General features: G+C 47.0%; 1 protein-coding gene across 1 annotated transcript in view; it reads right to left on the minus strand.

Moving 5' to 3' along the window:
* The window catches only part of PAPPA (pappalysin 1), a 180,306-nt gene extending 172,089 nt beyond the window's left edge, over positions 1-8,217 (minus strand). Inside the window, exon 1 of the mRNA XM_010397645.4 lies at positions 7,355-8,217. Coding sequence (XP_010395947.2) covers positions 7,355-7,751 — 397 coding nt within the window. The 5' untranslated portion in view covers positions 7,752-8,217. The remainder of the gene's footprint in view (positions 1-7,354) is intronic.
* Positions 8,218-14,538: the final 6,321 nt, after the last annotated feature.

The following is a 14,538-nucleotide window of genomic DNA, read 5'->3' on the forward strand; positions in this document are numbered from 1 at the left end:
TAGATGAAAAATTTGGCAGTGTTGAGAGAGGAGGGTAAATGAAGAAAAAGATGATATTAAACTTGCTGATACACTTGAGAGAAAAAACATAGAGGATTTTGATCAAACAAGTGTTTTCTGATGCATTTTCTCAATAACCTGGAGTATAAGATGTAAAGAAGTAAAAATGCAATAAAGCGAAAGTGTTCATTCCTACTACAAGGGGATGTAGGAGCTGCCACACAGGCTAAGACCAGAGAAGGGTGGGAAATGTTTGATAAAATATTTTTCTCAGGAAAAGGAGAAATTAATCAAAACAGACTATCTGTGGGAAAGGATCAGTTTTGGCAAATATTCCAACTTAAAATTTCAATAGAAGTTTCATAACTGTCAAAACACCTGATTCATTTTAACTCTCTGAAAATAAGAAAGCTGATACCTTTTACCAGCCAATGTTTTTCTTTCTCATACTTAACAGTTTTCTAGACCAATGTTTTGGATTTTAGGTACTTAAGATGTTGTGGATCTGTCCTTCTCTTTTCCTGTCTTACATTAAAGTGGTGACTCTCGGTCTTAGCTAAAGAGCTTTGGTTTATAGTAGAGCACTGGGAAATCTGCTGTGGCCTGTGCTATATCAGAGCCTACAAAGTGGATTTTCTGTGAATGTTTGGACTAATTATCTGCTGTTATATCCCTGACACTGCAGGGGACTGAATTTGGCAACCCAGGTGGTCCCTTCTCTGCTTCTGCTCCTGTAATTTCTATTGGAGAAAAGAAAAGAGGACCTGAAAAAGCAACAGATAAAATTAGAAGCAAAACTATTATATGGGAGCATTTCAGCTGACCCCAGTCATGGAAGGGTTTATTTTTGTTTTTTCAATATGTCTTTTTGAGAAAACACACTATACTTTGGCTCTTTTTTTTTCCTGGCTCGGGCCAGCATGAAAATCCAATGTGAAAGCACTGGGTTGATCCTGTGGCCTTGAGAGCACCTAAACCCTGTTGGTCCTGCATGGTTCCTGCATTTTCATAGAATGGTTTGGGTTGGAAGGGACCTTTAAAAGTCATCTCATTCCACCCCCTGCCATGGCAGGGACACCTTCCACCATCCCAGGCTGCTCCCACCTGGCCTTGGGCACTGCCAGGGATCCAGGGGCAGCCCCAGCTGGTCTGGGCACCCTGTGCCAGGGCCTGCCCACCCTCACAGGTGATTATTCCTTCCTAATATCTGATCTAAAACCACTCTGTTTCAGTGTGAAGCCATTCCCTCTTGTCCTGGCATTCCAGGTCTCCGTCAGAAGTCCCTCTCCAGCTCTCTTGTAGCTCTCTTCAGGCCCTGCAAGGGCACACTGAGGTCACCCCAAAGCTTCTCCTCTCCAGGCTGAACAATCCCAGCTCTCCCAGCCTTTCCTGCCAGAAGAGCTGCTCCATCCCTCTGATCCCCCTGGAGCCTCCTCTCTCCAGCAGCTCCAGGTCCTTCCTGTGCTGGGCCCCGGGGCTGGGGCAGCTCTGCAGGTGGGGTCTCACCTGAGCACAGGGGCACAGGGGCACAATCCCCCTCCCCTGCTGCCCACACTCCTCCTGACACACCCCAGGACACAATTGGTTTTCTGGGCTGCCAGGGTGTGAAACATTTTTGTGTTAAAGGTGCTCCTGGATGCATTGTGGCTTCACGTCTCTCATGACAGACCAGAGCCAGATCCAGGCTCCAAAGGAGGCATTTCTCCACCAAACGCCCCTGCTCCCCTCAGCTGGCTGCCTGCAAACTGAGTCAGGCCCCAGTGACCAGCGAGGTGTCCACTGGCAGCTGGATCTCTGCTGTTCAATGTGCTCAGCCGAGGATCTCTCCCACCCTTGGCAAAGGTGAGCCGACTCAAAGCTCATGGAGCTGCCTCAGCAAACACCTGGGTCAGCTTTGCAAGCAGAGCCCTGTCCTGTTCTGCACTGGAAAGTGGCACCTACCTGTGTGGAGGGTCTGGATTAGGGTCCCCAGGGAGCCAGCATCAGTGAGACCCTCTGGGATTTGGGATTTGAGCTCATCCCTCCCCAGTCCTCTGTGTTGCTGGGGCTGACAGGGGACACCTGTGCTCAGTGCAGCCACAGCCTCAGCACCCCTCGGCCACCTACAAGCCCCTCCTGGCACCACGTGGGGTGGGAGTGGGGACCTGGAGAGCAGCTCCAGCCTGATTCCCAGGATGCTCCAACCCCGCCCAGGGCTGGCTTTGGCAATGGCTTCGCGTGCGAAGGCTCTCCAAGGGCTTCCCCTCGCCCTCAGCAGCGAGCCTGCCCTGCACAGCTCTTCTCTGCACTCCTCCAGACATCTCCACGGGTCCCTGAGGACAGCCCTGCTCCTGCTCTTTCTCCAAACACCATTCTCTCCGCTTGCTTTCTGCCTCATGCAGGTTTTCCTAACCGAAACAGGTTGGCTCAAAATAAATCAGGCTGAAATGAAGCTTGGAGAGGCAAACTCAGCCTGGGACACAACTCCGTGCCTGCAGGAGACAGCCATACATCATATAGGAATCTAAACTTGCCATCCTTTACACACACAGTCAAATTACCCTCACTGTTTTATTACCATTTAATTAATTAGAACAGCCTACGTGTAAGTGCTTTAAGGGGGAAAAAGCCCCCAGCTTTCTTTTAACTGGGCTGTTCTGACTCTGGAGTGTAGCTGGTCAAAAGAATGAGACCAGATTAAATAGGAAATGTTATGGAAAGAAAAATCAGTTCCTGATTCTTGTGCCAGCTTCCACAGGCTGAAGGAAATGTGCTGTTCAAAGGCAAATATTTAGTAAATGACTAAAAAGCTGTGAGGGTATTTTTTCAGTGACCTATGAGTCAAGCCATGTCCAGATCCATAGTCATGAAGTGGATAATCATTTGAACCCATCCACAGGGAAGCCAAACCCACACAGCTTCCCCCACCCTTCAGCAGTGGTGTTTCAGAGACTTGTCACCTTGCAGGAACATCTGTGCAGGTGTTCCAGCTCCTGTCACTCCACTCTGCCCACCATGGCCAGCACCCTGGGACCTGGCACATGCCAGCACTAATTAAACAACAGAACTACAAGTGTTATATTTGATTTACTCCTTCATTGTAGTCCTTCATTACAGAACATGACTAGAAAATTCATACGATTGAAAGATAACAGGCTGTTGAACATGAGAAAATGCCACGTTATCTACCTGCCAAGTGTTTTAATGCCAGTGAGACCCTGAGTAAACTCTCTGTTGAAAACATCCTCCAGTTCCCAGCACACCCAGCATGAGAATCAGCTCTGGAGATAGGACACAGCTCACCAATTCTACCCGAAGTGTATTAAACCAATATCAGACTCCAAAACTTCAGAAGAAAACAAGTTAACTCCCCAAAGTAAACATATATTCTTTAACCCCGTGGGGGGACCAGACCTATGAAGTGTCAATTACAGATCCTTATAATTGCCCAATTACTGGACCCTGACACGTTTCTCAGTCTCTAACATGCAAAAGCTGTGGCTTTAAGTGAGCTCCACCGTGCTGATTTTGGCTTTTCTCTTCTTTTGGATTCTGCTGCAGTTTTATGTTCATCAAGGACCGAAGTTGGGAAAACATAGGCACTCCCTTACATATGAAGCTTTATTAAGTTGGGATCATGCTCCCTGTAGGCAGGCTGAGGAATAGAGAGACAGAGGAGAATGAAACCAAGAAGTAAAAAAACAAAACAAAACAAAACAAAAACAACAACAAACCCCAAACCAAAATACAAACAACTTTCACTCTTCAGAAGCAGGCACGCCTTCTTACTCCGGTTCCTGCTGCCGATCATTCATCCCGCTCCTCTCAGCCCCAGCCAGTAAAGAGTCAACATCTCGCTCCTGTGAAAACATGAGCTACCCCATACACCAGAAAACACCCTGACAGGGACTCGGGAGGATCCTGTTTCTTAGGATGGGGTTGCGTTTTCACAGTGGAACTGAAATATCCTTGACTACAACAGCAGCAAGGTCAGCAGCGCTTTGAAGCCCCTTTTTTTGCACGGTGTGTGTGCATTACCTAACCGAGCACAGCCCCACCTTAACCCTTTCCTGCACCAGCATCCACAGGCTCCGCGGGGGAAGGTGCCCGGAGCCGCCTGATTGATTCCATGTGCACATGTGCGTGTTTACAAGAGGGATGTGCTGTGCTGCGGGGTAGGTGCGCACATTCGAGCAGGGTTTGTCCAAGAACTCTGCGGCCCGGGGAGGGAGGGGGGCCGAGTGCGCAGGAGCCGGGAGCTGCCTCCGGGAGCCGCACGGCGGGAGCCGCTCCGAGCAGCGCAGCCCAGCCCCGACAGGGCTCCTGAGCTTTTGCGTAACGCAGATCAATGGGTCAGACTTCCAGTTTCCCAACAGCTTTCCCTCTGACAAATGCCAGAGCAGATATCAGTGGAGTCAAACAGGGCGGCAAAAACATCGCTGCCAAGCAGCGTGAAAATTGGCAGAGCCTGGCACCAGGACTGCCTCTCATCAGAGACAGGGCATGGCCCGGCACAATGACGAACCCACTTAACAGCGCTGTAAAATTAGCCATTTATGAAAACAAATTGAATACTGCAGCAGAGGGTGACGTAAGGAGAGTTGGCTCCAGACAGAAACTCCTGTAGCCTGGATTAGCAGAAGAACTCCGTTATGTCAGGGCTCAGGCGCAGAAGCTGATAACAACTTGGGTCCTACACGAGATTTTTAACAGACACAACAGGTTTCCCCTACAGGCACACATGGGGCTCCTTCTGTACAACTTGCAGTAATTTCTTATATGCCAGCAGGGAGGGATGCAAGGGGAGCAGTCAGCATGGGCAGAAAGTGGGGGGCAGAAAGTAGGTGATGACACAAGAGCAACTCTGAAAAAGAGGTGTATCCCAGTCAATCCCACCCTTTTCCTCAGATCTGTACAGCCGCACAGCTTCTCACTTCGCAACTGGGACGAAAGTTGGGGAGAAACTCACTTCTGGCACTGCCAGAAAATGTGCCCCAGTCCCTTCCCCTCCAAACACCCAGATGGGCTCTTGATTTCAGTGGGGTCCTACAGATGCAAATTCAACAGCACAACTGAGCTCCTCAGTCTGTCACATCCCAAAACAGTGAAAATGTGAAAGCCAAGAGTTTTGGCAGCCAGAACCCTTGATTTCCTCATTGAGGGAAGCGTAATCTCTCCCTAAGCTTGCTGCAGGTCTGGGAGGCTGTGGTGTGCAGAGGATACTCCAAGTGAGTTCCTCTTGGACCTCTTCCAGGTGTTTACACACAGAGCCAAACCTGACTCCTCTTCAAGAGTGCGTGCAAGGGGGGCAGGGGGAGCTTAAAAATAAAATAAAAATCACAAAGTCCTCCCAAGCCGAGCTGAAGCTCTACGGTGCAAAACTGGGGCATTTCTCTTCATTTTTCACAGTGGAATGTTATTTCCATGCATAAAATGGGTCAAGTGTTTTATACAGGCAACAACCCAACCTCCCCCATCCAATTAAAGTATTTTACTACAAATGATCTTTGTGTGTGTTTGTCTAGGTTCCCTGTTGTGAGAATTAGAGATACTTGCACCAAAGACAGACACGGGGTCCCAGGTGTTGGATTAAACACATTAAAAAATACACTGACCCTGTTTTGGTACTGACGAGATCTGTGTAAACCCAAAATTCTGCCTTGCCTAACTTGAAAGGGAAGCACTTTGAGCCCTGGGGTTTAAGTTAGGGTTGGAAACCGGAAGAGCAGAGTGTGAGAAAGCCAGGGGGAATAAAACAAGGAATAACGTGGTTCACCTATGAAATCACTGTTCTGAAGGCACACGGGACCAGCCCATGCCCGGCACGTCCTGCCCTCCCCGGCAGCCCCGCACAAACCGCGTCCCCCTCCTCACAAGCGAGCGGAGCAGCTGGGATTAGGGAAAGTTAAGGAAAAGCACGGCTGAGTTCATCTCAGTTTTTGTTTTCCTCAGGACAAAGCAACTTTCTTGCGAGACAGCAGCCGCGCCGGTCAGGGATGGGGCAGCGCGGCCGGGAATGTGGCAGGAGGGAGGGTGGCAGGAGGGAGGGTGGCAGGGGACAGGAGCGGGGCTGGCGGGGCAGCCGCGCCACCGGCACAGGCAGCGCTGCCTCCTGCTAGGAAGTGACTCCACTTAAAGGGAAAGGGGAAATCCTCCCTGTCTCTTTAAGGCATCCTAGGACATGGAAACTTTGTACTTTCAGGGAATCTCCTTGCCAAAAGAGCTGTAAAACATGTCTTCCCCCCGCCCCCCAATACTCGTTTCTCTTTCTGACTTGTTTCCTTTTTTTTTCTTCCTTTTTCTTTTTTTTTTTTTTTTTTTAAGGGCATTTCCATTTTCTATGACTTCCTTCAGAGCAAAGATGGATGTGGCGACATTTATAAGGGTTTGTAACCCTCCGAAAAGGATCCGATTTCACGACAACTTCGCTGCACTTTATCACTAAAGCGGGGAAAGGGCGGGAGGTGGCGGGAGGGAGGGAGGGGGAGAGGGCGCGAACGCGGGGAGAGGGACCCAAATTCAGGATGGGCTCATAAAATTTAAATAAGAAAAGTGCAATACTCCTTGTTATTATCCAGCTCAGACAGCTTAGACTGGTAGCTGCTTTGAGTACTAAATGATTTTATAGGGCTGTTTGACCTTAGAATCATTGATGTTACACTTGCCATTTCTAAGGGGAGACAAAAATACTCCACACATCCTCTAGCTGCAGTGCGAGTCCCAGCCGTAGCTGAGTGTCGAGGGGTTGGGAACTTTATAAACTCATTTGATTCATTTGAGGTTTCACAATAGCCAAAAAGTTCCTTTATAGCTTTTTGGAAACCACATGCTAACACTGCATCTAAAGAGCTAACAGCGGAGTACACTAAAAAGCCAATAAAACCAAGGAAATCGTAGGGGGACCTTAGATATGCGTTTCTTTGCAGCCACACACCCGTCACATACATTTCTTTCCATACATACAAACAAGGCACTTTCAAATGCTCTACTTACAGTTTTCCAACCTGAAAATTAGACAAAACCCCACCGTAAGAGCTGGCTCTTCTACCTGCACCTCAATCCGCGCACCCAGAGAGACAGAAACTACCCCAGGGCACTGCTATTTCCCCTATGCAAAAGTTTACATAACTTTTCCTGCGAGCCTATACTTCCAGCCGGTCCGCAGAGCTCCGGGATCTCCCGGAATATCTGGCGGGGTGAAGGCAAGCCCAGCGTGTTCGCAGAGGCGCTGCCATCCCCCGTGTGCTGCGGGGCACTCCCGCGGGGCTGGGTGTGCACACCCCGCTCCCGGACACACGCACGCCTCCAGCCGCCTGCTCCGCCGGCTCCCGGCGCGGAGCGGGGATGCTGCACACAGGCACGGCCAGCTACCTACCTGCAATGACAGCCGGAGATCTCTGTCCTCCTTCGGCTTTCAGCCACACTTGCAAAGTGAAGGCATCTCGGGGCAGCTCAATGTCTGCCTTCAGCCGCAGCTGATCACCTTGGCCACTGAAATAGAGCGCCCTGCTCGGGGTAAGGGACTCCTCTTCGTCCTTTACCTCCCGCTGTTGCCTCCTGCGGGGGACATGCCCAGGCTCCAGCCCAGCAGTGGAGCGCCTTCCTCGGGCTAACCTGGTGGCACAGGTGCCCGGGGCAGTGTGGAGGAGCTGGCGGCTGTGCCTGGTGTCCCTTCGTGCCCTGCGGGAGCGCTCGTCCATCCCACATTCGGGTCCACTGGCTAGGGCTGTACAGAGAAGCGCAAGAGGCAGCAGCAAACTCCAGAGCTGCATTTCCAATCTTCCCCCCCCTTCTCCCCTGCAAATCCTCCCGATCTGCCAGCTTTGGGCTCCTCCTTGCCTTGACTTTCTTCTCTTGTTCACCCTTCTTGGTATTTGCTCTTTTTATAACCCTTCTCAGTTGCTTTTTCTTTTCTTTTTTTCTTTTTCTTTCTTTCTTTTTCCTGCTTATAGATTTTTTTTCTCCTTAAAACAAATAAAAATCAAATAAATCAAAACTCCTTCTTGGTTGAAATGTATTTCTCTGTTCTTCTCCTCTATCTGTCTTCTTCTCCTCTATTCCTCCACAGCTGGAATTCCTCTCTCTCTTCTTTTTTCTGCTGAATTTTCTTCCCTTTATTTTTTTCTTCTTAAAAAAAACACACACACACACTCACACACACACAAAACAAAACAAAAAACCAAAACAACCCCCCAGCTTTCTCCAGGACTCAGACCCACTGATTTCCCTCCCCCCAAAAGATGCTCTAATCTATTTATTTTTTTGGCCTCCTTTATAACATAAGCCACAACCCCCTCCTTCCCCCCAACCTCCCCCCCTCCCTTCTTCTCCACAAAATGAAAGAAAAGAGAAAAAGCCCCTCAGAAGATGAGTAAACAAGAATATGCTAATCTACTCTAGGGTGCTCCACCTTCCCAATTGAATGATTCCCATTAAAACTGCAGGGATCATGACTAATCAATCAGCTTGAAGGAGCAGATAGCTCCAGAGGTTCAAACACTTTTGCTGTTTTCCTTTTCCCCCCTTCTTTTCCTCTCTTCCTCTTTCCCCCTATCACTTCCCCCACCCTTATTTATTTTTTAAAGAAGACAATCAAGATGAATGGATCAATGTGACAAAAATCCTGCACCCCCCTTTTTGCAATCTCCCCAGCTTTCTTTCTCAGTCCAGTCCAAAACACACATTCCTATTTTTTTTTCTTGGCAAAAGAGAAAGCTATTTCTCCTCTCAGACTCCCCGTTGCACTTTGCTGGTAAACCTTATGCTCCTCTGCAGCACATAAAGAGTCTTGAAACTTGAGTCTCAGATATTTTTTTTTAATTGCTTTCTTTCTTTCTCTCTTTTCCACTCTCTCTCTCTCTCTCTCTAATTCCTTCTTTTCCTCTTATTATTTTCTCAAAGTTATGCAATCAGCCAAGCTCCCCCTTTTGTGGTCCCCCTCAGTGCAGTTGTGTGCAGCTAATCCAAATGTTGCATCAAAGGTCCCCATCGAATCATCAGGAGCTAGAAGGAGAGAAGCTTTTTGAAGAGCATTTGCCTTCCAGAAGCTGTAGCAACAGAGGAGGACTTGGCTTTTGAGTGCTCCAAAGACTCCTGGGTTATTTTTTGGAAATAATAATTAAAAAAAAAAAAAATCAATGATTAGTTTTATTGGTGGATTGAGTCAAAAAATCCTCTCTCAATATTTCTAATTTTTCAGCCTAAGGAATTCATCTCCCCTGGTTTCCTTGGCTTAGTTGTAGCCACAGGTAAGCTCCTGGCTGCTTGCTGGTTTGTAGATCTCTGTTTCTGAGCTGGGACGTTTCTTTTTTTTTCCTCCTTTCTTTTTTTTTTTTTTTTTTTTTTTTTTAATATTTTTTTTCACTCTTGAAAGATCTCAAAAGCTCCCCCTGATGGCAACAAAAAGGATTTTTCTAAGTCCTTAATCAGTGGAAACGACTTGGCAGTGGCGCTCACCGAGTGTCCAGGCCACTACTCCCCTCTGAAGAAATCCAGTAAAACCAAGTGAAATAACACCAAACTCGGCCACGAACCCAACCTCTCACATCATCCTCTTCTTTCATCTCTAAACTGATGATTGCCACATCTTAATTTCCTATAAATTCTCAACAGGAATCACACACCAGAGTTTTCCTGGGGCCAGCATCTTTCTGCTTCTGCAGACTCCCCTGCCAGCACCACTTAGTTCTGACAACTTCCACTTCAAATATACACTGTAACACTAGTGAAAATCAATTTTTCCAATGAGAAACGGTTGTTGCACACTCACAAGTCTTCCAAAAGATGTTATTTTTAAGCTTCTTACTAATTTGAACACTCCACAATACACAATTGGCATTTTTGGGGATGCTGGGTTTGTCCATAAAGTCCCACCAGAAGTCGAGCAGAACCACAGCCTTACAGCCCCTCTCTATTCCCCAGCCCTTCCCTCCACCACAGCTCTTCTCACCAGAAAGACAAAATACTGGTGACATCTACAAAGTTTTTATACAAGACCTCCAAGCCATTAAGCCTCTCAACAACCACAAGGAAATCTTTAACTGGGAAATAAACGGTACTAACTCCTATAAATGTCCCAAAGAACTCACAGGGATGTGAAAAAGACGCTTCTGTCTCTGTGCCTGCTTGGCAGAAACAATTTAAGATCAGAGCTAAGTGCTGCACTGCACTGTTCTCACTTAACACGTAGAGGACAGTGCAAATCAACCAAAAAATCCAAAAGTTTGAAGTGAACCTGTTCAGCTTCAGCAAGAGCTAAACCAGGAGGAGTCCTGCTGCCAGGACACTGCTTTCTCCACTTGACAACTCCTCCAAGGTCCCTGGGAACTTTTCCACATGTCGAGTCTGGAGGAGCAGGCTCTTAAAATAATGCTGGTTCCAGTTTTTTTTCCAGGAGAAAAAAGCTAATTCTGTGAAATCGTGGTGTTTCTTAGGGACATCATGATTTGGCTAAAATCATCAAAGAAAATTACTGAAACACCTCAGTTTGATAGCACTGCATCATTTAATTTTGGACATGTTTGACCTTCTATCTCTTACAAAAGGGTTTCACTGTGACCAAATCACACTTCAGTGCATCAGCCTGCAGCTCCAGCAACAAATTCTGGGATATTCTTGCTGCAGAGGAAAAGCCCAGAGCTCTGCTTTCTGTACTTATGGAAGACAGAAGAAAGTATGGAAAGATGGGATTTACCTCTAGCCTACAAATTACACCTTCAATCAGTTTTATTCCTAAGACATAGTGAAAGCCTAGAGAAAATGTCATATATAAACTCTAAACGTGATAGAAAATGAAGTGGAAGAGATTTAATTTTAGGAATAGTGAGTACATCTTGGATTCCTTAAGTCTGTGGGTCAGATCTAACTTCCCTGACCAGCTGAAATTCTCCCCTGAACAGACAGACATTTATTCTCTGCTTAAGCCAGTACTTAAATGATGTACAGTCCTGGCAGAGAGGTTGCTGCCCAAGGAGAACAGTCCTACCACTGCACTTGAGCAGAATATTCTCCTCGGGAAAGGGAGCAGGAGATTGTCTTGCATCTAGAGGTATTTTCATGAGAAAAAGGGAAAAGAAAAGCACCTAACCCTAGATACACATATAGAGACAAGATTTTTAAATAGATATTTATGACACTATGCCAAAAAATAGCATTGAGCTAAATGCTGTATGCAGTCATTAGAAGGAGAAATACTCAGCAGGAATCTTAGCTGAAGCTGCCAATACTCCTAGGTTCAAGACTGGAGCTGAGTGAATAAATCATAACAAATAATGGTTTTGTCAAATTTCGATTTTTTTCCCTCCTATTTGCAAGCAGACTGTGAAACCTCTCAAATATGTTTGAAATTACATGCCCATTTCTTCCTCATCGTTAGTATTTCTCTGAGGCCAATTAGCACACAATTTGCTGTAATGTACACATTTTCACATTTGTTCTGTGTTAATTGGGCAAGGAAGTCACACAGCATTATTTTTGGCTCCCTGGGGGTCAGGTTTAATCACTCATGATACAGTAAAATTACTAATTTTACATATGATGGGAGTTTCCACGCTTGAAACTCTCCTTGCGAAAAGCAGCGCTGGCTCTTCAAATTACTCACACGAAGGTCAATTAAAAACAATATTTCTTGAAAGTTGAGCTGAAAAGTCTGCCAGATACAGCTGAATTGAGGCCCTACTATTCTGGGTATTTGTGCATATTTGTCCTCACAGTGCACAACTCCATCAATCACAGCAGAGGTTTCATGGTCTTTACCCCTCACCGATATCCCAGTCAAGTCTCTCCCAACTTGGCTTGGGTTGAGGATGGCTGGAACACAATCCAACAGCTACTCTGCTCAGAATCAGACAGGGCCCAGACACCAGATTTTAACACAACATGTTGGATTCAGGGCATATTTTATGCAATCAGCAATGGTATGATTGGAATCACGCTGCCTCCACAGAACAGTACGGAATGAAACCCAAAGAGCTGAGACTAGCTTCAAAGAAAAGGGGCTTTGGGCATGCTGGGTTGTAGATCCCATGAAGTCCAGCACCTTTTAGGAGAAACAGAGCCACGTGCTTGGTGACATGATGGTGGTACAGGGGTTGGAGTGGTGGAACGTGGCTACAGCTCCTCGTGAGCCCGAGGAAGCGCTAATAAATGAAATGCTAATAACTGAAAAAACAACAGTGAAAACACGTGAAACATGTTCTGTCTTGGAAAAGACTTAACAGAAGACCTACATGGACTCAGTGAAATTCCACCAGATTTTTCCATGTTTTCTCTATCTGTTGTTCCTCCTCTTATTTTAAACAGAATGATTAACAGTGTGTGTTCTGCCTCCGCTGTCACACTCCGTACTGATAGCAATCCTGATTTTAAGGATTTATAACTACTGCCTGCACACTCATCATTCCACAAAACTCCACTCACTTGAAATCACACCACCAGCCCTGTGTTGCCTTTATTAATGGATAAGAGACTCTTCTGCTGCTGGTCCCTCAGTTGTCCCTTATGTAAAGTACTCTGTTAATTTACATCAATAAAACAGCTTCATGTCAATTTGAAACACACCCTTTAATCCAGAAAAGTTTACGGAACAATTAAGAAGTGCAATAAATGACAATCAAGACTAACGCATAATTAATGACTTTATGAAGGTTTCAGTAATTTTATAAGGTAATTTGCAGTCAGTGGCTATAAATCCCTATTTAAACCTGGCATACCACTCTTTTTTGCCCTGCAGAGAGCTGTATTTCCTAACAATACTGATGCCTGTTTGCCTGGAATTCGGTTACTCTAGCCTTCAAATTTCCCTCATGAAATATCGTATTTCCAGAAAAAGTTACATATTCTCTGTATTTTTTTTCACCACATTCTTGAAATACATTCTCGGGGGTGGGGCAAAAATCTCTGTTCTACACTGTGGTGAGAGTGATAAGCCACGGCAGATGATGTAAGCAAAGGGGCACAATCTTCAATTAAACCATGTAAACGCTGATTAAATTCATGGACCCATTTTGATTGGGACTGCACACTGTAATTCTGGGTGCTCAGGATGGGCTGTCCAGGTGAAACCCTGGCACTGAAATCCTGCCCTGATTGAAATCTTTGCTCAGGCATGAAGAGAGAACAACCATGACCTCACCTACATGGTGTCACTCCAAGGCCATGTCCCTGTGACCCCAAACATGCACGTGGGGATGCACCAGCTTTATGGGAGCACCCCAGTGGGTCCCACAGGGTGAGTTTGGGACCAGACCCTTCACATGCCACTTCTCCAGGGCCACATCCTGATGTGGGAGAGCACTGGGCAGGTTCAAAACCAGCAGACTGTTGGGGGCAGCAAAATCACAGCCTAAAGCAAAAGATGCTGAGAGGAGGAAGGACCTCGTAGGTCTCAGCAAGCGCCCACAGGGCCCTGCCCAGCCAGCCCCACATCCCCCAGCCCAGGGCATCCCTGTGTGCCCTTGGCAGGCACAAGCTCCCAGCACCCTCCCCAGGCCTTCCTGGCATTGCCCCTCTGTCAAAAGCACTGCTTGGAGCCATGTGCCCCTCTCACACAGGCTTAAAATCCCAGCAAGAACACAAAACCTCTCTGCCTCGCTTTCCCCTCTCAGCTAAGGGGCCTAAAACAACGCCTCTTTTAAAAGTCTCTTCACCCAGAGATTTAAGATTCCCAGGTGAAACCATGATGGAAAAAGCCAGAATTGCAGAACACTGTTTTTATCTCTTCTGCACTTTTCCCACGAGGAATTCTGGAGAGGCCATGAAAAAACAGGGAAAACCCTGTGGGGTGCATGAGGAGATCCCCTGGTTTTCCATAATGCAAGATGTGCTATGTGGCTCCCAAACCATCTCACCTAAAAGCTCTACATCGTCCAGTATTTCTGGGGCTGGATGAGAAGCTGGAAGAGAATAGGACCTGGTTGGGAAGGAGTAGGGATCAAGACAAGCAGGAAACTGACCAGGAGGGAAAAAAAACTCCTGGTGATTTCCATCTCCTGGTGATTTGAAAACACTGGTAGCTGGTTTAGGGCTGGTAGGAGAGGGACCTCCTCTGAATGAATAAATGGCTTTATTCATCCCAGAGCATTGTCACTGTCTTTGGGCTCTCCTGAGAGAGCCATATCCATGATAGGACCCACAAGCCCACCCTGACATCTGCTGGGGCCACCTCAAATCCACCTCTGGAATGCACAGTAGTAGCCAGGCTCCCACAGCAGCCAAGGCCAAATTGGGAGGATTTGTCAGAGAAAAGAAAAGACCATTTCACTGAACCAAAGATGTGTCTGACAGCACCTGGCAGTCACATAACTCTGCAACTGAAAAAACGTGGTTTTGCTTTTTACCCAGGGGTGCCGTGGCTTTGTAAACACAGGGTGCATTGGCAGATGTTCCACCCGTGTATCCACACACAACCCACACCACTGCAGTCACTGTTAATTACTCACCTCCCTACAGCAAGTCTCAGCCCAGAGGTCAAGGACTGGGTGAGCTCTGGAGCCTAAACCCTTCTCCTAGACCTCCTAATGTTTTCCCCACAAGATAAATAGCTTGCACGGGTGCAGAGAG

Source organism: Corvus cornix, chromosome 17, assembly GCF_000738735.6.
Source record: "Corvus cornix cornix isolate S_Up_H32 chromosome 17, ASM73873v5, whole genome shotgun sequence".
In the NCBI taxonomy this organism is placed as follows: Eukaryota; Metazoa; Chordata; class Aves; order Passeriformes; family Corvidae; genus Corvus; species Corvus cornix.